A 23,767-nucleotide genomic window follows, 5' to 3' on the forward strand; every position below is an offset into this window, starting at 1 on the left:
TCCATTTCATGAAAACAGAAAAACCGGATCATCTTGGGTATCACGTGACCCTCTTTCCATATATAGACATGTATCACGTGACAAAGGAGAAGGGTAATTGGGTAATTTACTGTTACTCCTCCATTGTTATGGAGCCAAGGGCCCCACAATTTTCTAAAGCCTTAATTTTGCAATTTGGATCAAAAAGGAGGTTTTTTTTTTGGTTTTTGTGTTGTAATTCATTAAGAGGATTCATTTCTCTCTCTACTTTTTCTTTCATCAAACATGCAAATTCAGGATGATTAAGTTGATGATGATATTGGTTTGTTGATGGTTTGGTTGCATTGTTGATGATTAAGTTGTTGATGGTTTGGCTGTTAATTTTACCTTCAGTTGGGGTTTGGTTTTTTTAATGCTTTGCTAATTTTGTGATCAATTTGTTGGGTTTTGTAATGTGCAGGTTTTTGGACATTGGCTCACATTTGTATGCAGGTGAAACTCTGAAAATCTTAAATCTAAATTGTACAAGATTACAATCTATAGTTTGCATGGTTGTGGCTTTTTGTTTGTAATCTTTGCAATTAGCAACTTTTTTTTTTGGGGGGGTTTGTTGTATAGTATTCCCTCCGACCCTCTAAGATTGCCTGTGTTTAGTCATCAGACGTCCCATTAATTTAAAAAGTAACATTTCACATGAGGCAATTTTTAAGGGACGGAAAGAGTAAGCTATTAGTATTATTGCTACTCTAATAAGAGAATAGTTGCATCATGCTGACCCAACTTGTGATGATTTAGCATTTGAAAGAATTTTATGAATATTTGTAAATAATCCTTTGTAATAGTGGTGTCCCTTAATTTATCATTCATCCCAAGTGAATATGTTATGGAAACTGAACCAAGATGTGATACTATCTATGAAAACATGAGACCTATGTGATGTGGAGTACATTGTGGAATATTATTATAGATGACTTACTGTCATGCATCTTCTCTGTTAGTTATATTGAGCTCCTATACATTGATATTAAGTTGAATATTGTTAAGCGCCTTTAGATGCCACCGCATGAACAATGAAAGGTCTTTGTACTAAGTGGAGCGGGCGATTCTAGCTTTCTAATAAAGTTGATGGAGCCAAAGTTGAATTTGAGATATTATAGGGGAGGAGGGGGGGAATGTTCTCTGTTAGTTGCTTTCTAATTATGATTGTCTTCTTTTTAGATACTGATTAAACATTTGCTAATTTTGTAGCCTGTGTTTTTGATGTTCAGTGAGCTTTAGATTGTCCATTGACATATACCGGTGAAAAAATGGGAGAAGGTGGTATGATTTATGTGAAGTCTGAATCAGAAGGCAATAAACCTTCAATTCAACATGAAGAATCTCACATGCCTTATCTGGTCCATCCAGGGTTGGATGCCCAACCTCTAGTTGATAATACCAGTTTCTCTGAACCACCTTTATGTCCAGCACCCCTCTGCCGACAGTTCTGGAAAGCTGGAAAATATGACGATGAGTTTGTTTCTAGGGACCAAAGTTAGTCATTATTAGCTTATATTGTTAGAATAAATTGTGTTTATTAGTAATGTCACTCATTGGAGAAGCTATTAATGAAATACCAAATTCTCCTCTCATTTAGGTTAGATGTCTTATCTTAAAGGTCTCTAACATATCTATGCTGTATTTTGCAGACAGCAATAACTATTTGCATGTTCATCCCAAGTTCCTTCATTCAAATGCCACTTCTCATAAGTGGGCTTTTGGAGGTATCTTCAGCTTGTGGACTTGCAGTTTGTACTATATTGTGAGATTTTTTAGCTGTTGGAGTGCTTGCCATCTTTGTACTACCTAAGCATCTCTTACTCATTAGCTAACTGTATATGCAGCTATTGCCGAACTTCTCGACAATGCAATTGATGAGGTAATCTCTTCAGATGCTTAAACTGTACCCTTTGTCCTGGTTGAAAAGATGATTTTTCCTTTAAGCATACCTTTTTAAGGCTGAAGAATGTTCAATAGTACATTCTAGTTAAATCATCTTATAAGATATTCGAGTTTATGAATAATTTTTTATTCTCTCTGTCTTTGAATTGCTGTTGGGGAAATATCAAGTTTTTTACTTGAGTATTTTTATTTCGTGTTTTCTCATTTTAAAGATACAAAATGGAGCCTCTTATGTCATCATTGATAAAATTTCAAATCCAAGAGATGGGAGTCCATCTTTGCTCTTTCAAGGTATATTGATTCAATTAGTATTGCAGATACGTTTCTTTTTCGGATCATTTTAATCATTGTCAAGGGGAACTACGTATTGCTAACTCTGATATCATTTGGCAGATAATGGAGGTGGAATGAGTCCAGAGGCAATTCGACGCTGCATGAGTTTTGGATTTTCAGACAAGAAATCTAAATCTGCAATTGGAAGATGTATGTTCAATTCAATAATTTGTAGAATTTCAATTTTTTCTATTTAATGGTTTATTTAACTCATAGCTTTTTAGATGGAAATGGATTCAAGACTAGCACAATGAGACTTGGAGCTGATGTTATTGTCTTCAGTCGCCATGTAAATAACGGGTGTGTTTGCCTTTGGGTGTTACATTGAGTTGTAGTCAATTATGTCTAAAGTTGATTTGCTTAAATCTTTACAATTCATATTACATGCTAGGATATCTCAAAGTAGTGACGTGTGTCATTGCATTGGTTCATAATATATTTCAGTGGTATGCCAAAACTATGCAGATAATTGGTTTTCTACTTTTCTGTTTGGCCTCAACTCCTTACTTGAAACTTTCAATGACATACCGTGGTGTAAATCATATCTTTTTGCTCAATAACTTGGCCCTACCAAGGTTAATGATGACGTTTTGTGCTTATGGTGCTTGTAATTGATATTTTCATGAATTTTCTTCTCCTCCCCCTGCTGCTTCTTCTATTCTTTTTGCCCCCCTGTGAGTGAGATATAGCTTGTTTCTTAGAAGGTAGCCTACTATCTTTATGTTACTGAACCAGAAATATGGCTAGATGCACTATTTCTAGAAGATATAGGTTTGAAAACAGTCTTTGAGATGGATATGGTATTATGGACAAGTTTTCCCGTGTGATGGGTTTAGTATTGCACCCTTCCTTGACAGTATTTAATATTTACTTCTAAAAGATGGTAATCGCCTTTATTGTGAGGAAAGGAAGCGATGATCCAAAACCATGCAATGTTATCTCATGCCATCTCATAAAAATTCCAAAGGGCATTCTGTACTTGATTTTATAATGTGGTTCATGTGATGCAAACTTATCTGAGTTTTCTCTCTCTATGGTATTGGGCTGCTTGATTTTCTGAGTACTAACGGTATTGTGGATTATGCTGATTGAGATGGGTGTTTCTTTCATAATTAGGACAATGACTCAAAGCATTGGTCTCCTTTCCTATACATACTTGTCTCAGAACGGCCTAGATAGGATAGTAGTACCTATGGTGAGTACTGGCACACTGTTCTTGATTGTACTTATTTCCCTATTATGCTCAGTTGACTCTTTTATTTTTAACTTAATTCTTGTATGTACATTTCAGCAAAGTTTATATATTACAATTTATAGTAATCCTCTTGAAGCCTAGTTCTTTTTATCAAAATATACATAATTATCAAAAGGAAGGCTTGTCTTAGTCTAAGTATAACCTTATATCATGTTATAGCTCTAGAATTAGTATGTGGCCTGGTGCTGCAATTATTTTTTTTATTTTTTATTTTTTTTTTTTGTCAACCCTGAGGAATAACATCAAAAATGGAATTCTGCATGCCTATTATTTGTATGCATTTGAGACAGATGTCAAATAGGGTTTTGGTGAATATTTTCAGTTACTGTAATCCTTTTAAAACACAAGTGATTAATGAGAGTCAATTTAGTGAGCTGGAAAAGGCCATCATTTTAGCCTTACTTGATGATCTCTGGTCTAAAGTTCCAAGTTTAGTGCACATTCTTTTCCCTAAGATCGTCTTCTATTAGTCAGTTACTGTCCTGGCCTTGACTACGAGTTGCTGTTCTAGGTTGATTACGAGTACAACGAGCTAACTGACACCTTCATACCTCTACCTCGCTACCATGGAGAGCAATTTCAGACGAGTAAGTCCATCATCTTGCAGTGGTCACCATATTGCAATGAGGTGGACCTTATGAAGCAGGTTATTTTCTTACCTCATTACAAGGTTGTTGTGCTTGACCTCGCTTGCCCTATGCATCTTATCTTGATGAAAGTCAATCTCAAGCCATTTTGATCCACCTAATTCTCAAGCCATTTTGATCCACCTAATTCTTGATTTTGGCTTTGACTAGTGTGACTGCACACAGTGAAGCGTTCTTATATTAGCTACCAGTATCTAATGGACTTGCAAAGGCTACTGGCCTCTCCTAGCTTATATACAGTTGTCGGTTAATTACACGATATAAGAAAATGTAGCATAAGTTTAGGTTTCCACTGTGATAGTGTTTTTGCTTAATATGTGCTTTTTGAGTACTAATAAGCTTCATTTGTACTTGGATTTTACGGCAGTTTGATGACATTGGATCTCATGGAACTAAAGTTGTTGTTTTCAATTTATGGTTTACTGATGACGAGACTCTGGAGTTTGAATTTGACAGTGATCCTCAGGTTTATACGTACCCTCTCAACCTCTCCCCTCAATTTGCTGAGGTAATAGTGGGTTTCATTAGTTTTCCTCATTACTTGTAATTATTGATTGCAGGATATTTGCCTGCAAGGTTCTGACGATTGTAAGAATATAAAAATGAAAAACTCAATAATTGAAGAGCATATTGGCATCCGATACCATTATTCCCTCCGAGTAAGTCTTTGTTTGACATGGTCCTTGTCTCCTCGAATCAAGCAAGATATCAGACTTACAATTCTGACCCTTGTCAGGTATACTTGTCCATCTTATACTTGAGGATTCCACAGAGTTTCACTATTGTACTGCGTGGAAAAGCTGTGGAGCATCACAGTGTAGCAAGTGATCTCAAATATCCAGAGTTCATCTTGTACAGGCCTCACACTGGGGGCTCTAAGGAGGTATCTTCATGTGTATTAACTTATCCTGGTTCTTTATTCCAAATTTGTGCACAGGGTTGCACATATCACTCTTTTGCTAATTAATATTAGTCAAAAGCTACATTTTCTACTTTGGAATAGTTTTTGTTGATATCAGTGGCACATGGTTCTGTTATACATCTACATATTGTTATTCTATTGCTATGTATTTCTGAACCAACTTTGCAGGCTGAAGTATTAGCAACAATAGGGTTTATCAAGGAAGCTCCTCATGTCAACATCCATGGCTTCTGTGTTTACCATAAAAACCGTCTTATACTGGTAAACACCATTAATCTCCATTAAGGGAGCAAGTTTCACTGTGGGATCACAGAAGTGTAGGCATGAGTGATTGTACTAGTGCACGTACACAACTCTCACACGCACACAGAAATCAGGTTTTCATAGTGCAGTCAGCCAGTAAAAATTAAACTGGGAGAATACAATATATTTATATAATTTTTTCTTCTGAAAAATGCAAAATATAAAGCTGAAAAAACTTTGAATTTAAACTTTTCCTTTGCAGCCATATTGGCAAGTTGTAAGCTACGATAGGAGTAGAGGAAGAGGTGTTGTAGGTGAGTTATTTGCTTCACACTGTTCTTCTGCAGAAATATGTGAGTTCTGGAGTGTATGCATGAAGGTATATATATTATTAAATGTTTCAGGGGTCTTGGAAGCAAACTTTATAGAGCCTACTCATAACAAGCAAGACTTTGAGAGAACTTCCCTCTTTCTAAAGCTCGAAGCTCGATTGAAGGACATGGCGTGGGAATATTGGTAGGTATACATGTGTAGATTTATTTTATTTTGTTTTATTTGGTATGTATTGGTAGTACCATAGCTGAAGTCTAATCCTATTTGGATCTTCCTCTCATATGTTGTTAAGTGGGTCTGGATTTACTGGTTGGGGGGGATTTCTTTGTTTTGATGATGGTACAGTTGTTAGACAATCTTGTCCCCCTCCCCCCTTATATCTTCTTATTTATGACTTTTGAGGTCTATCTCATCTCAAACCAAATGAAGAAAAATTGTCAAGTTTGTAATTTTTCATAAAATAGAGACCAGAGTAGTAACTGTGGTATCAGATTTATTGTTATAATGAACTGCTTTTATTTAATGGACATTTTGAAATGAATTGTAGGGATTTTCACTGTGGACTTATTGGCTATCAAATTAAAAAACCAATTCGAGCACCTGAATCTTCACTTAACTTATCTGATCCATGCCCAAGTAATGCTAGACATGAACCTCTTGAAACAAATAGAAGTTTGAATTTTGGTCAAGCACCAAGTTATCAGGCTGATCCTGTGGTTAATTTACTTGCTGCAACTGTATTTCAAAGTGATCAAAGCATCCAACAGCGTGGTAATATATAGCAGTTCTTTCAGATTTTCCCTTCTGCAGCCAAATCTGTGTATGCCTATTGCAGTTGTCTTTGCAGGTATTAAGAGGACACAAGAAGATGTTTTGTTTGCTCCAGACAAAGGGAGAGTGCATGTCAGAACTAAATCTGACATTAACAACGCTGGTTGCTCTATGGAAGTTCAGGTTGTTTGTTTCTGTTTTTTATTTTTTAATATTTTATTTTCTTGATTATGAGTTCAAACACAGGTGTAAATAGAAATACTGATGGTCTGGCACATAGCAAAGCCGAGTTTTGGCTCTGTGGCTGAGAGATTATAAATTTAAATATGGGTAGCCATATAGTTACAATACTAATTCATGCCTCTCTTACAGCCTGCCTCTCTGGCTGCCAACCTGAGGAATAAAAAAGGGGCAGTGGTAATGATGCAGGAAAATAAGAAACTTCTCGCAAAGTAAGATTTTCAAAAATAATTATTTAACCATTTCTGGTTTGAGGTTCATTTTGTATTGGTCTTATAATTTAGTTATATTTTTCAGATGCTTAGAATACGAGAAGGCTGAGGAAGAGCTCAATAACAAGGTACGGAGTAAACTAGACTAAAATCAGTTTTCTTTCTCTAGAAAGGCGGGAAAATATTGCAAGAAAGCTGGCTATTTGTGAATCTTCTTTTTTTTTTTTTTTTCTAAGTTACCTATTTATGCATTGTCACTAGTACTATGTAACTATTAATTCAAGTAGAAGATGGAAAGGCTTAAAATTTTATCATTTGTACTTCATAACTATTAAATTCTAGAAGAAGATGAAAAGAATTAAATTTTGATTCTGTTTTCACGAGTGTATTGGTGTTTTCAAGTTCATTTTCTAGCTCTTAGAGTGCATTACATGATTCATGCAGGTATTACTGCTCAGTAAGGAGCTTACACTGGCACGGCATGAATATGAGAGGATGCTAATTGTACTTCAATCGCTCGAGGCTGTCAAACCTGAATTGGATGTAAGTAACCATTGTCATTTTACCTAATGGTTTGTGTCTATTGTCATAAATAGTCTCAACCATCTTTGAAGGATCTTGGAAAATTTGTTTACTCCATTTTCAGTGAACTAAATTATGATTCAGAGTGTGGCTTGGCAGGTAAAATGGTAAATGCCTAAACTAGATATCATATGACTTGGATGGTGATTTAATACTTGACATCATATGCTTTGCACAACATTTTAATTAGCAGTAAATAGAGAGGGGAAGAAATTTGATTGTTAGAGTTCACAAGTTTAAGATGAATAATGAACTTTCTCCACCAATTCGTTTAAAAGTGGCAAAATTTGCATTTTACTTTGCTGGCCTATTTGCTATAGCCTTAAGCCATCTATATTCGGTTAGGCTACTATAGTATTACCCTATTTTCCATCTTCAATTAGACGTATTTTATTGTGGCACTGTGAGGCACTTCAAGCCTTAAGACCTTTTCTGAACTACCAAGGTGATCATAATCTACAGGTGTAAAGCATGATAAAGTCTGATGCAGTAACAGGATGGGTCATTTTTTGACTGTTTTGTGTGCCAAGTAATATGTGAAAAGATGCTGCTGGGAGGCCTTGATCTTTCAAGAGCATGTGCATTGAAGGAAAGGGCACTGCGCTCTGATCAAAATTCTCGGCTGGTGCTGCTACTGAGCTGGCAAACTGATATCACTATCAAAACAAAGCTGAATCAGTGCCTGGGTGATGCTGGAGCTACAAGCCGTGAAACCAGGCCGTTGGATTGTTTTTGTGGTAGTGGTCTCTTAGGATTAATGGGACTATGGGAGCAAGAGGAATAGTAAATTGAAATGCAAAAGTAGAGCATTAAGCTAGCGTGAAGTATATTAGTATATAGCATTATAGTATCAAACAAGGCACATAATTTGGAATAGCTGCTTTGAGCTTAAATGCTCAAGTGGCCAGCTTTTGGCAAATGTCTTTTGAAACTACATATTTAAAGTAGCTACTTTGAATATGTAGTTCAATAGCTCATATAAATGGCCCTGTTTCAATTAATGAAACTATCTTGGAATCTAATTAAATCGATATATTCCAACAATATCCTTGCCAAGTGACCATTCTCGATATATAACACTTAAAACTTTTAAGTACGTCGTAATAATTATTGAGTCCTCTCGATTTACAATTTCAGTTTATTTCACATATAATTTCGCTTATTAAATACTTTTTAATTGATACTCTGTATATAGTACTACGTAATTAGTTTCAAGTGCAATTGTTTGTGCCTCATTATTACACACATATACTACAAAGGTGATAATTTATAAAGAGCGTAATACATATAGAAATAAAAATTTATTTCAAAATATTAAGGCGTAGTTGATACATATTTTAGTATCATCTAACCTAAAATTTCTATAGAACGTTAAGTTGTTATACACTTATACGCACTTCAGCTTCATATAATTTATTTCCTTTTTTTTTATTTTTTATGATTGGAGATAAAGATGTTAAAAACTCCAAATTAATAAGTGTGATACACATACCCTTAATAATAAGTTAAAAGTAGTCCATTTTTCATTTTTTCTATTGCTCCCATATATTGGTGCATCCCTAAAAGTTGAAACTTTGAAGTTGGTTGGATCCACCACAAATCTCCTGTGCATGCACTTTTGCAACCAAAAAGCTTACATTTTTCAGGTATTCTTCCACCCTTTTCACTATCCCAAATAATCATTTATTTATTTATTTTATTTTTTTTGTTTTGAGGAAAAATAATCACCTATTATTTCTTTTCACATTTATTTTACTGAATCATTTTTGTACGATTTTGATTTTATAATTTGGACTACTATAAACGAGCTAGTAATAAATACTGTAATAAACTGATACTTTAATGATAATCTTAAAAATGGAAGGAAAAATTGTGACAAACATGCTGTATTTGTTAAAATAACTTGGCTGATATATGCACATATTCCCAGGTTACACCAAATAATTTAAACCCAGAATCTGGGGTATAGAGAAACCCGATTGCAAATAAATGCACCCGGGTTTCGCTACGTACCCAAATGTTCGTCAAAATTAGCTGAAATTGATAAGTTAAAGTGTTTATAACCAAAATAAATCAAAGGAAAATTTGTCAAAAACAACCTTTTAAAGTGTCTATTTTATCAAAAACAACCTTTTAAATTTTTTTTTGCAACTTCAGACCACATTAAAAATTTTTTTTACCAAAGACAACCTATTGCTAGTTTTCGGCGTTGACTCTATTTTTCTGATGTTGACCACGAGTGTGTGAGGCACGTGACTTCATACATTGCTAATTATACCCCTTTCCCCTCCAATTAACTCATATTAAAACCCTTTAAAGTGACAAATTACTTTGAGAGAGGAGGGGATTTAGTACGAGTGAATTGAAGGGAAAGGGGTGTAATTAGCAATATATGAGGTCACATGCCTCATACACTCGTTGTCAACATCGGAAAAATAGAGTCAATGCCGAAAACTAGCATTAGGTTGTCTTTGATAAAAAAAATATATAATGTGGTCTGAATTTGTAAAAAAATATTTAAAAGGTTGTTTTTAATAAAGTGAACACTTTAAAAGGTTGTTTCTAACAAATTTTCCTAAATCAAAACATTATTTTTATTACAAGTAACGATTTTGCAACTTTAATACCAAGTTACCAACCCACATTTATTTATCCCCTTTTTTTTTTTATTACTCTCTCTTTTCCACGATATAGGATTATAGGGTGATTTTGGTGGAAAATCAGTCATATAATTTCCCCTTTTATTTCTGGGTTTTGTAATTTTGACCTAATTAAATCTTAAATTGATTCTATCTTCACCCAGAAATACGCTTTTTTTTTTTTTTTTTTTTTTTTTTTGAGATATCGGATTATAATTTTTCATTTTTCAGGGTGTATTGTAAATACTTAAAACCCCATTAGTTTAATTTATGTTACAGATTTTTATTTTTTTGAAGAATCGTAGATATTTGTTTGTTAACATAAAAAAAATGTGTTTCGGACTTTTAATCCTCGGTAAAATGTTCATTTTACCCGAAGTTGATTATATGTATTGTACTTTTGAGTTTTGGAAAGATTGCAGGTTGTCCATTCTACACCCGAGTATAAAATTACACCCACGAACATTCTCAAGTTCGTGTGCTCGGTATATGTTTATACCTGGATGTGTGGAAACAAAATTGAATTGTGATCTACCCCCATTGTTCTCACTCAAATTGATTCTATTATCAAGTTTTAACGAAATTTACTTGGAATACATTTTGACTAAGTGCATTTATGTGAATTTTGCCTTAGAATATCTTTTTAAGTACTTTGTGCAAGAAGTCACATACAAAATATGTTGATTAAGCTTTCAGCTTCTTCTGGGTTATTTAGTGCAATAAAATGAAATAAATTGAGTAATTCTTAATTGAGATCGTGTCACACTAATTTATTGTGAGAAGTTAGTTTTTTTAAAAAAATAAAACTTACCCCGAAAAAGTAACAAGTCACCCACATGATCATGAGAATATGAGATCGGCTCATACAAGATATTTTCCGAGGAGGTATTCATGTTGAAAGTGGAACAATTCTTCTAAAGCTTATTTTTGTGCTTATTGCAGGTTTTTGATGGTTTCTAGTTTTGATGAGTAGTATCTCTCTAATCTTATCATAAGTGATTGTTACAATTGTTGTGTGGCCTTCTATCCTAGATATGAATTTAACTTCAGAAAACCTGTTAACATGTGCAGAAACAACAATGTGGGTAGATTCTGAGAAAAACCGTGTCGAATCTGGTCAGGAGTTATTTGGTTCTTTTGGTCATCAGGAAGCATATGCCCTCATATCCAGTTTAGCCCCTCCAGGGATGGAATTCCAGCATACAGCAGCTCCTAAATCTGAATACAATAGCTGTAATGCTATAACTACTGATCAAAGGAACACCTGCTTACCGGAGCAAATGCAGTCTCCGGCTCAGGAAACACATGTAATGGAAGCACTCCAGCGTCCTGCACCACTCTGTCGACAATTCTGGAAAGCTGGAAGCTATGACAGTGTCTCCTCACAGTCCTCAGCATCTTTGGTTCCAAGTTAGTCATCTGTAGTTATATACTTGAAGCTAAGGCCTTAAGAGTTTTGTAAATTGAACTGTATATCTTAAGATATCTCTGATAGGAGAAGTTGGGTGTATGCCACAGCAGTAGATATCGGCAATGTCATTTATATACTTGTCACTTGTTTTATGCTTTCACCAGTATTTACATTCAATGAGGTCTAATGACTTTTGCTTTGCATTGTATTACTTTTCTTTTTTTTTTTCTTTTTATCTTTTTTTTTTTTGCAGACACCAAGATCCATATGCATGTTCACCCCAAGTTCCTTCATTCTAATGCCACTTCTCACAAGTGGGCTTTTGGAGGTGATGTCTGCTTGGTTTTTTCCCCCCTTGTCTTAAAGGTTGCCTATCGTCCATTAACAGTGTTAGAATTTGTTTTGTTATCTCTTACTGCTATGGATTTTTTCATGCAGCTGTGGCGGAGCTTCTGGACAATGCAATTGATGAGGTGATTCAACTGACAATTTTAGTGCCACTACTGCTGATATATTAGCATTTCGTTCCCATTGCTGTTTTAAGTAAAATTTCATGAGTTATTTGGAAGTTTTTGAACACTGAAGTGCTAAGGAATTAATGTGAAGCACTATTATTAAAGGAACATTGTAGACTTTGTAGTTATATGGGCAAACATTTGTATGAAGTCTGACTGTGCCTGTATATATGGTGGTTGAACTTAACTGATTTTGACATTTGTTTGTCCTTTATGTGAAATCATTATAGTGTGAATATAAGTCAGCTATGAAGCTCAAATTTTATATTCTCATATTGTTTGTTTCCTCAAATATTTGACATGAGATATATCATGGTCTTTGCTCAATCAAATAGATACAAAATGGAGCCACTTTTGTAATGGTAGATAAAATCTCCGATCCAAAAGATGGGAGTCCAGCATTGCTCATCCAAGGTAAGTTGGTTTCCCAGCTTTCCCCCCTCGCCCTGTCACGCTTCGTACTATACAGTATTTACTGAAAGAGAATATTTATGCCTCTGAGCTTGATACTTGTAGACGATGGAAGTGGTATGGACCCAAAAGCAATTCGGCGATGTATGAGTTTTGGATTCTCAGACAAGATGTCCAAAAATACCATTGGGCAATGTATGCTAAACTCAATTTAGATTATCAAGCTCTATAATATTTTAATCTCTTCCTGTTTACTGAATTACTTATATGGCTTTCAGATGGAAATGGATTCAAGACCAGCACCATGAGACTTGGAGCAGATGCTATAGTCTTCAGTCGAAAAGTGGGCAGTGGGTCTGTATTGAACATTAAATCTTTATAGCTAAGAATTGTTACACTATTGTTACTATTGTGTTACAATCTTGATGTGATTCATTGAGCAAGTATATATGTCAATATCTGTTTCCAAAGACTAATAGCTGATATTAATTTCTTATGTCTGACACGGAATATTATGTGCCTTTAAGCTACTCTTATCTGTTTTGTATAAGTTTTATATCAACTAACTACCTGTTTTGTACCTTACCCATGCAATTAAATCTAAGTATAACCTAGTAAATGAGGTTCCCACTTAAGGTTGGATTTAGGAGGATCAGATCCATGCTTTGACCTGGCTTGCTACTTCACATTAAGTAAGAATAGAGAGACATCTGCTTCAGCCACTATAATTTAGCACTACAAATTTACCATTGATGAACCTTTGAGTTTGAAGAAAACAGCTACATACTCTACTTTATAGTATATTATGGTATTCATTATGGGTGCAATTGCTTATTCATAGGTTGCTTATTCCTGGTATTTGTTTTTCATTCAGGATATTAACTCAAAGCGTTGGTCTGCTTTCATATACACTATTGTCTCGCACAGGGATGGGCAGAATAGCAGTACCTATGGTAAATATATGTCTTCTTGGTTATACTTGCTGAATGATGTGATTTTACTGAATCCTCCTGGTGAAAATACCTTTGTCAAAACCACCATCTGAACTAATATCATTATATGCTATTCTAGCTTGTCTAGATATCTGAATTACAGTGTAATTATTGTCCATAATTTTTTGACATTGAGCATATGTTATGGTGTACATTGCTATGCTCTTTTTAATAGCTACTCTAATAATGCCACTGGACGTCATTTCTGCAGATTGATTATGAGTACACTTTGTCAACTGCAGCCTGGAAACCTCTGTATCGTGATGGTGGAGAGAATTTTCAATCAAATATCTCCATCATTTTGCAGTGGTCTCCATATTCAACTGAAGCAGAGCTTCTGAAGCAAGTATGCTCATACATGTTCTGTGATGTCTTCTTTGTTTTTGTAGCTTGTTTGGTTTCTAAAAAGCGGTTCAAGGGTAAGGAGGGAAGGTAATCTAAGGGAAGAGAAACACATGAATTGCGTATTTCCAATTAGACGAACTCAAGAAGAACCCTTTCTTTGGGTGCTTTTTAAAATGAATTGAAATAAATTTATGTTGCTGGCCTTCTTTTAGTAAAAAATTTTGTACAGCCTACAGGCTGTGTGTTTATCAGGCTCTGTTTGTCACTTTGTCCATATATATTCAATGCTAGGTGCAAATCTAATATTTTGGTCAGATATGTCAGTTATAATGTTTGTTAAGATTTTTTGCTGGCTTTTAAAAATATTACAAGATAGGAAAGTAAAAGACTGTAATTGTGCTAGGCTATCTCAGTTGGAAGGATTAAGGCAAATTATGTTAATTTTCTATTCCATTGATATACTTCTTAATGTTTTGAAGGTAACTCCTATATATAGGGGTTGATATGGTCATTGGTATGAGAGAGTACATGCAATATGCTAGCACTGTTACATAACAGTGCTTCAAAAGAGCTATACACAAGTGAGAGTGATATACACCATAATGGTGATCTATGTGGGAGACACCTCATGAACTTCGAGGGGAGTTACTGATGGTAACATTGTGGATAGGGTATACTAATGTGGTTAATTCATAATATGGTTGGGGGAATTTATCCATGTTAAATCGAGTTTGTTATTGTCATTTTATAATTGGTCTTCAATCTTGTACTCAATCCCTTAATAGTTGGATGAAACTCAATGGCTTTCTTTGCTAATAATTATTTCTTGTGGATGACATCTAAGGGCCTAAATGAATAATGAATGAACTGCATATGTCGTCTCCACGTCAAATGGAACCATGTCACACCAGCAGCATAAAATTTACCCACTACGTGATAGCCACTTTAAGTATAACCATGGATTTTATGTTTGAGGACCAAGAATGCTTTTTTCTGCAAGCTTATGCACATCTATTGGTTAATCACATTACAGGGGATGGAAGAGATTAAATGCTTTTTCTATCTTTTTTTCTGTTTTAGAGACCAAGAATGCTGTTTCTATTGTTGGATGTTCTTACTTAGCTTGCTCAAGCAATCTAGTTCTCTGCCTCTCTTATAAACTTCATTTGTTATTGAGTTGATGGCAGTTTGATGACATTGGATCTCATGGTACCAAAGTCATCATCTATAATTTGTGGTTTGCTGATGACGGGAAGTTGGAATTGGATTTCAATAGTGACCCTGAGGTTTACTCTTTATTCCCTTATCTTATTTCTTGATTAGGACTATTCTGCTCACTCCATTTCTAAACACATGTCATCTATGGTTAATGCATAAGATCAAAGATTTGATTATATATTGCATTTGGTGTGGCCTATGGCTAAATTATACGTAATTTGCATCAAAAGTTAAGGAAAGAAAAGCATTACCAACAAGCAATTTTAAGTGGAGGGGGCATCATTTTTTGAGGAATATGAATTGACTGTTTTCATCATAGGATATCCGCCTGAAAGGTTCAAACAATGCTTGGAAAAATGCAAAAACGTTGCTAACAGAAGAGCACATTTCCAACCAATACCATTATTCTCTCCGGGTCAGTCTGAATATAATATGGATTTTATGAGTCAGAAGAAATTATGCTTACAACTGAAAGTCTTCTTTGCAGGTATACATGTCCATATTGTATTTGCAGCTCCCCCAAAATTTTAGTATGATATTGCGTGGAAAAGTTGTTGAGCATCATAGTATAGCACGCGATCTTGAATTCCCAGAATTCATCGTGTACAGACCTCATAATAGGGAGGTAAACTCATTTGCTTTTCTATTTCAATTATTCTTGATATGTAAGCATGCTCTCTTACTGCTAGCTGATATTGGAGTAAAATTTCTTCTATCATATTGATTTTTGTTACTTCTTGCATTTAAATTTCCTGCATTATTTGATGGCTTCTTTGGTTGATGCTGATGATTTTATGTAAAAGCTTATGCATTGGTGTAATGTTGGTGTTGGTGAACACGTAGAAATAAATTGCTCTTAACTTTCTTCCTGACACCGGTTTTTGAGATGTCCCATTTGGAAAGCTGTTGTCGTGGGGCTTCTCTTCCCAGAAGCAACTACCTATACTAGTGGTCATGCATGTGCAGCATGTCACATCATGGGCTGTATTCAATATGATGCCTGAAGTAGTATAAAGAAACATATGTATTTAAGTCCCTCCTGTTGAACTGTTTTTTGTTTTCATTATCTGAGCTTCCAACACTGTTATCATTATCAGTTGCAAACCTCAATGACCACATGATAATAATACAGTTGAATATGATTCTGACTGAAATTCACAGGGACAGGGCGATATTTTAACAACAATAGGCTTTCTGAATGAAGCTCATAATGTCAATATACATGGTTTCAATGTCTACCATAAGAACCGCCTTATACTGGTAAGTTGTAAACCGCCTTTAAGAAGTGTTTTGTTTTTTTTTTTTTTTGGCTTCTTGTGTATGCACCAATATCATGTGCAAGAGCATTTGCAACCATGTTTCAAGATGTGGCAAGTAAGAAACCCCTGTGAAGCATTCATATACTTCATGAACTTTTAGTTCTGAAGAACTTACCTTTATAATTACTGTGAATGAAATATTTTCCTGTCTCGAAATTGAATTGTGCTCCCTACTGACAAGAAAGTTTATGTTAAAGAGAAGTGTATCCCTCTTTTTTTTTCTTTTCTTTCTCTTTTTTTCTTTTTTTTTTTTGTTTTTGCTTTTGTTTTTGGTCAGTTGATGATAACATGCATATCTAATTTGTATTTCTTCTTTGCAGCCATTTTGGGAGGTTGTCCCTTATAACAAGAATAGAGGAAGAGGCGTTGTTGGTACTTTCTCTGGAGCACATACTTAGTGAAATGGTAATACGTAATGCTTAATGCATGGGATTTTGATTGTTAAAATGTTCTTTAGGGGTCTTGGAAGCAAACTTTGCTGAGCCTATTCATAACAAACAAGACTTTGAAAGGACTTCCCTCTTCCAAAGGCTTGAAACACGGTTGAAGAGCATGGCATGGGAATACTGGTGGGTATTTTGTTGTTTATCCCGGTTTATGTGGTAATGATATCGGTGGCATTGCATCATATCTTATGTTTCCTTTCTTTTTACTATTTGTACTTGTGCATTTTCCCATAGACTTTTGTCTCCAGACTTTTAGTGTGGGTTTCTTTGATCTTGCTTCAGAAATTGCCCTTGAATTTTGTTATTCTGCTATTCATCTGGGATTTATAGCCGGGTGTGTGACATGATAAATCTAAGGCCTCTATGTCTTATGTCTGCTTATATAGCGCAGCTGTTGACAAATAGTTGCTCATTGATGCATGTTGTTGAATAATTTGTAGGGATAATCACTGTGGACTTATAGGATATCATGTCAATCACAGTAAGAAACCCCCTGTGTCATCACTGCAAACGCCATATGATCTTCCTAGAAGTGCTAGGTTCGAACCTGTAGTATTGGATAATAGTACAATGTCAGATTCAGCCAATGATGATGATCCTGGTCTTGGTTTACTCGTTGGATCTGTATCTCAAAGAAAAGGCCAACACCGAGGTAAATACTTTTGGACAGCTGGATCAGATTTGTTTTTAATGCCAACATGTTTAGTACTATGTATATCATTTTCCCCATGTTCATGCCTCGCAGATTCTACAGGGACAAAAAATCCCATCTCGTCTGCTCTTAAAAGTACACAGATTAGCTTAACACCTGAGGCTACTAACATGGAGAACTTCACCAATGTCCAGGTTATGTCAGATTATGGCCAAAACTCATTTAATTAGTTACTCGGGCTAGAATATAAGGCTTTGTGCTTTTATCTTTCAGTTATGTGATCATCTTAACTGAACCTGTAAACAATTGTACTATGTAGCAGAAATGCTACCCTTTTCCTTATGAAATCTCACTAAGCACTCTCATCTCATCTTTCCTTGGTGTTTTTCCGTGTTTGATTGTTCACAGCGATTACTCTTGTCAGTAGGTGGTCATCCTCTGTTTGATATGCACCTTAAAACAAATGGGAAGAAAAGGATACAAGGGAATTGGGGGTAGCTAACTTTGATAGTATGGTTATCTTATCCATGTTTCTGACCAACTCACCTTTCTTGCAGGAATTGCAGCTTTGCACCTTTGGAGCAAATGAGCAGAGAAAACAGGAAGCTGTGTTGATGATACAGGAGCATAAGGAACTTCGGTTAAAGTAAGTTGTTTAGAAATCAAAATATTGATAAAATCATAAAACCATGGAGGTAGTTTACATAATTCAGATGAATAGGAGTTTCTTCTTGTCTTCTTCACACTTTTAGAAGTCTTAAATCTGTTGTAATTCCCTATATTTTCTTCTGATCCGGTTGGTTTACATTTTCAGATGCTTAGATTTTGCGAATAGAGAGAAAGTACTTATTCAGAAGGTATGTTCTATGACTAAAAATATGGTGTTACCATGTCAGTATCTCATTGATTCGTGAAGATGGAGTCAACTACAGTCGTGAGGAGAATATCTTCGGACATTTGACATTGTCTGCAACAGTTTAAATGGACTTCTAAAGAGTTGCTTCGATATAAGTAGGATTATTATTAAGGTAGCTTTAGTATTGTTTCCCATGTGCATGGGTTTACCACAACTTTAGTGAATATGAACATTGTTGTCATTGTATGTGTTTACAAATTATTTTTGATAACACCATTATTTGTTACAATATTTACTTAATTCATGCAGGTTTCACTGCTTAAAAAGGAGCTTGAAGAAGAAAAAATCAGATATGGCAGGATGTTGAGCGAACTGCCAAAGCTTAGAACTACTCTCTAGCAGAAAGTATGTATACATTCCGTGCTTTTATTTTGTTAGTTTTTGAATCGCTAAGACTAATCTGTCTTTTATCTTAATCCTATACATAAGAATACAGAGAATATCACCCTAAATAGTAACACTTATGTGAATCCCATCACAGGTAATTGCAAAACCAGTAAATTTTTTGACCCTTTTTTTTCTTCAATACTGTCACTAGTTAAACATGTTCATTATGCTTACAAAGGTTTTAAATTCCCTTCGCAGGTAACATCCGAACGATGCTGGTTAGCTTATGCATGTTGTTGGAGCTAGAAGTACAGTTCAGAGTAGTTATATTACTTATATGTGTTGTTCACAGCATACAATGTGGTCTGGTTTCCCATTTTTCTGACTGGGTAGTCATTTTTGTGTCACAGCATACAGTGTGGTCTGACAGTGTTGTTCACATGCCTTTTTGTGTTTTCACTCTTAGAAGCTTAAGGTTTTGGACACTTAATTAATTTGGCTTTCCATATGAACTAAGAAAATCTCTGTATTTTGTGCTTATTGAGTTATTGGTTGACCAGAGATTAAAAAAAAAAAAAAGAAAGAACATAATACATATAGATCTCCTGTATTTTGGCTGGTGGTATAGCTGGTATGGAAAATGCAACAATTGGTCGTGTTAGCAGGAGAAAATGGAACAACTAATGTGGAAAACATAGAAAGAAATTATATACTCCAATTCATATGTATGGAATGGATTGGTTATGCCTTTACCACACGAGTTGAATTAGTAATGTGATAACTAAATTTGGATGGATGTAATATAATGTATACACTCTCTTATGTAAAAATAAATGTTGTTATTTATTTGTAAAGCCAAATTTAATAATGATATGAAATGGCTAATTTGTTTTTAAGTTAATAGATATATAACCATGAGGTATCGGAATTCATATGATTTATACTGAAAAAGTATATAGAGTTGAAGAATACTTTTTGTTCTTAGATACTCACAACACTTGTGTTTGTGTAAGGAAAGTTGTGAAATGTATATAGAAATTAGACGAATATACTAATATGCAAGCAAAGTTAAAACGGGGAGTATTTCTGATGGTTTATATGATTCCATGAAAGATAGTGCAAGTAAAACTAACGAGACTGAAACAATTAAATACAAGTGCAGATAGAGTTTGTAGAAGAGGAATATGATGGATATAATGAATTGTTACAAACATTCGAAAATGAATGATAATACGAGTGTTCCAAGTATCTAAGATGTTAGGCTAGATCGGTCTGAAACACAGCACAAACTCAGGTTGAGAAATACGTGGCACAACAAGGGAACGGTGTAGCCATGTAGGCATTAGTCACACCATGGTACGTTATTCTGCTTGCATTGTAACAACCCTTTTCCACCATCCACGTGAACAACAATTATAAGAAAAATTTAAAGCGATAGCAATAACTGACTACCATATGTACTTTGTATTCAATTTCTCATTAAAATCTTCGATTTTTATTACTACTAGAAACAACGATTCCATGTCACCTAGTTTTCCTACATCTTCATATGATACGTCTTATATCAACATTTACTTCCACACAAAAAATAAATGGTTCAAAGGCACCTAATTTCATTGAAGTTTCAAAAGATAATTTTATATTGTCAATTACAATTTTCATTTCTACTTAAAATAATTGTTCCAACTTCCAAGTGCCCTTCGTTTTCTTTTTCTTCTCTTCCCTTTTTCTTTTCTTCCCTTTCTCTGCCCTTCTTGCTTTCTCTTCCCTTTTGTCCTTCTTTCTAAAATAAGAAAATAGTGCAGCCAGCTTTGATGATGTTGTTCCAATATATTCAACCTCAAAATCATTGCACATGTTGCCAAACTCCTCAATTACAGAGGAGGAGGGAATTCCATATTTCACCACTCCTCTTGTTATCCCTATCTTGTGTTTCCCATCTTCATCGAAAACTGGGGCGTTTTCACCTTGGATGTGAATTCCAATGATCTCATTACTGAAAAAAGTGAAAAATTGGGCCAAAATAACGTTTTATTTGGACGAAAAACGTCAGTGGGTGGTGTGCTACCCAAACTTTTCCGAACTTGCGGGTAGTTCTACACAAAATTTCCTAAAAAATACCACCTTTTTTACAAAGCAGTACCACCCCTACCTCTATTCCGGCCTATAAATGATGTTGAATATATTGCAATATGGCGTTAATGAAGAAGTACGAGATACACATTTGGGTAATAAGCAATCTTCGAATAAACATTTGCACCCATAATGAATAACATAAGTTATAAAGAAACTAGTAAATCCAGGGATGGGGTAATAGATTCAGACTTTAGAGTACTAAATCACAAAGCAGAACATGGAAGACAAAATCCAAAGTAAAGAAGCACATATATAACGAATAGAGAAAACAGCAATAGGAACAAAATGCTAATATAGCAGCAGTAGTGGCACGGAAATTGTCAGTTGAATCACCTCATCAATTGCATTGTCCATAAGCAAAGCTCATTAGACCTCGTTGAATGTAGATACTGGTGAAAGCATAAAACAAGTGACAAGTATATGAAAGACATTGCCGGTATCTACTGTTGTGGCATACTGGTGAAAGCATAAAACTCAAGCACAACACAATTCTATACATACGAGACGTAGGACAACAAGGGCATAGTGTAGGCACTAGGCACCACACAATACGTTATTGTGTTCGCATGTATATGTATTAGGTCGTGGACGGGGTCGTCTTTATTTGAGAAAGTATGACAAAGCATAACACAATCCCACCGTGACAAAGGACACTAAAATCAATTAAATATGGTTTAGTCAAGCAAATTCGGCATATTCAAACGTGAGCCTAGACCTGCACAGACCGACCTGTTTATAATTTTGGCACAACACACTGCTCATGAGCTAAGTCAGCTAGCCCTAAAATATGTGGGCTCAACATGAGGCACGGCCTGACACAACCTACAACCATCTTCACATTTATCTAGCGAAGAACCGGCAAAAGAGTGAGTAAGCATCCACGTATGATTAACATTATTTGCCCGTGCTCTAAAGCCCAGAGTGACTGAGTGACTCCAATCCAGATCCATTGTTGACCTAAGCGGCTGTGCATGTATGACAAGTTTATCAAATTTGGCAATACAACTTGCCATTTTAGTAATATAAATAATACATGCAACTTGCCATTTCCTACATTTAATTATTTTGGCCATCAAATGCTATGCTGGCAATGCTGCCCGTAATTACAACTTACCATTCTCCCAAGATTTCTTGCTGCCCGACTGCCCGCTGCCCGAAACCCTTGCTAGAAGATTTTAGGCCTCACTTTGAATCTTCTATAAATTCTATACAACTTTTTCTTAATCTCTTACACCATTTCTTCTTAAACTTCTCTCTTTTACATTTAGCTAAGCTAAACCCTTTCAAATATAGCTAAGCTTACTATTAATGAGTTTTTATTCAGGGTCGTTTTCGTGTTTTTTTTTTTCTAGTGTATAGAAAGTCACAAAGGAAAGTGATGTAGTCGATTACAGTCTAATAGGCCGGTATAGACTAGAGAGTAGTTGTTATTGTTTGATTATTATTTTTTATTTTTATTATTTTATTTTTTTTTGAGTTTTTTTTTTTTCAAATTTGATTAGTATTATTCATGTTGAATATACATGATGTGCAAATGACTTCCATCCGAATGCTCTAAAAATATAGATGAGTATAGCGGCCATATTCTTGCACATATTAAGGTATGAGAAGTACATATAATAGTGTTCTTTTTTTGCTCTTTCTAAGGTGTTTGTTGCAATCTAATTGCACCAATGCTCTTAGAGATTAGAGCATACATTTTTTTTCATCAATAAATCACAAAGTGTGGTGACATTTCAGAATTTTTACAAGTTTTTCGATCCCATTTTTTTGTTTTGAATTCGGACATGAATAAGTGTGTATTAATCTTTTATTTTTTCAAATTTTTCTGTTAATTTTATTTATTATGGATTAATATTATAAATATATAATGGTATATATTTATTTTATCTTCTCTATTTTAAACAAATTACTACTCTTTACGATCTGTTCTTCTACATTTTTCTCACTTGAAATTACTTGAAGGGAGAACATTTGACCATATGTGATTTGATAATCATCTCAAGTTAGTTTGAAATTAACATATTAAATTTTTATGATTTTTATCTATGTACAATTAAAGATATATGTGGTAAAAAAATATGCATTAAAAATTAGTCAAATGGAACACACATTAAGGAAGGGAAGTAGTATAAATTTTTGTGACAAATGTGAAAGAACATACAAGGATGTATTTCATTAGCAATTTAGCACCAAGCAAATTGCCAAGAAGAAATTGACATACCAATAGAATATTCTTGCGCATATTCTATTGGTGGCGGTAGTTGGACTTGGACCATTTTGTTAATGGGTTTGGGCTTGAGTTATTGGGTCAAGAACTGGGGATTAGGTCATCCAATTTTATTTTTATTTTTATTCTTTGAAATAAAATTGATTCTTAAATAATTAGGTCATCTTTCTTCAAAAAAAAAAAATAAATAAATAAATTAGGTCATCCAATTTAATTTTGTGCTACCTTGCATGTTCAAAAATAAAATAAAATTTGTGAGGTTTGCTCTACAGTGTAGTTATGGGCGTAAATATACATATTTGACCATATTGATACCGATAAAAATATAAAGAAAATAGAAAAAAAATGACCAATGACAACGAGACCAAGTTCAACGGAGATCATATTGTACAAGGAAAACCTTGAAAATCGGATTCAAACTTGATTTTAGAGAATCAACTCATCTCCTAAAGACCTAAACCATCATATTGTACTCTATTACTCCATAAACATAGTTGATATTAGCCTATTGGGCAATACTGTCTAGACTCAATTGTGTCTTGACAAATATTATTAGCGAACATAAATTGATCTAAACATAGTACCCTATTTATATTTTAGTTCGAAAAATGCTCATATTATTTGCCCTTTATGACTTTCTACACCCAAAGATATAATTTGAGCCAACTAGAAAAAAAAAAAAGAAAAACAAAAATCCATGTTGCTACACACATACACTTATAAGACTTTGTTTAACTTGTATACTAACGCAA

At 34.5% G+C, this 23,767-nt stretch overlaps 1 protein-coding gene and 1 pseudogene across 2 annotated transcripts; both read left to right on the plus strand.

Moving 5' to 3' along the window:
* Window positions 1-1,049: 1,049 nt before the first annotated feature.
* Window positions 1,050-8,189, plus strand: LOC145597176 (protein MICRORCHIDIA 6-like; annotated as a pseudogene). The gene is made up of 21 exons (XR_014103305.1): window positions 1,050-1,056; window positions 1,248-1,512; window positions 1,668-1,742; window positions 1,863-1,897; window positions 2,133-2,211; window positions 2,314-2,403; window positions 2,478-2,553; window positions 3,370-3,448; window positions 4,020-4,154; window positions 4,523-4,621; window positions 4,716-4,814; window positions 4,892-5,038; window positions 5,246-5,338; window positions 5,583-5,634; window positions 5,725-5,836; window positions 6,201-6,424; window positions 6,501-6,607; window positions 6,797-6,876; window positions 6,962-7,004; window positions 7,321-7,419; window positions 7,921-8,189. The product of XR_014103305.1 is annotated as a protein MICRORCHIDIA 6-like (transcript).
* Window positions 8,190-11,176: 2,987 nt separating this feature from the next.
* Window positions 11,177-18,661, plus strand: LOC145597177 (protein MICRORCHIDIA 6-like). Its single transcript, XM_081653332.1, has 19 exons — window positions 11,177-11,507; window positions 11,762-11,836; window positions 11,947-11,981; window positions 12,359-12,437; window positions 12,540-12,629; window positions 12,713-12,788; window positions 13,309-13,387; window positions 13,638-13,772; window positions 14,959-15,057; window positions 15,309-15,404; window positions 15,477-15,614; window positions 16,157-16,249; window positions 16,629-16,680; window positions 16,766-16,877; window positions 17,195-17,406; window positions 17,500-17,600; window positions 17,973-18,052; window positions 18,221-18,263; window positions 18,572-18,661. The coding sequence occupies exons 1-19, from the start codon at window positions 11,177-11,179 to the stop codon at window positions 18,659-18,661; spliced, it is 2,016 nt and encodes a 671-aa protein (XP_081509458.1).
* Window positions 18,662-23,767: the final 5,106 nt, after the last annotated feature.

Source organism: Chenopodium album, chromosome 20, assembly GCF_948465745.1.
Source record: "Chenopodium album chromosome 20, dcCheAlbu1.1, whole genome shotgun sequence".
Lineage (NCBI taxonomy): Eukaryota > Viridiplantae > Streptophyta > Magnoliopsida > Caryophyllales > Amaranthaceae > Chenopodium > Chenopodium album.

Coding starts and splice junctions, on each gene's coding strand:
- LOC145597177 (XM_081653332.1), top strand. CDS start 11,177: ATGTGGGTAGATTCTGAGAAAAACCGTGTCGAATCTGGTCAGGAGTTA. Junction 17,407..17,499: donor AAGAAAAGGCCAACACCGAG/GTAAATACTTTT, acceptor CATGCCTCGCAG/ATTCTACAGGGACAAAAAAT. Junction 18,053..18,220: donor CATAAGGAACTTCGGTTAAA/GTAAGTTGTTTA, acceptor TTACATTTTCAG/ATGCTTAGATTTTGCGAATA.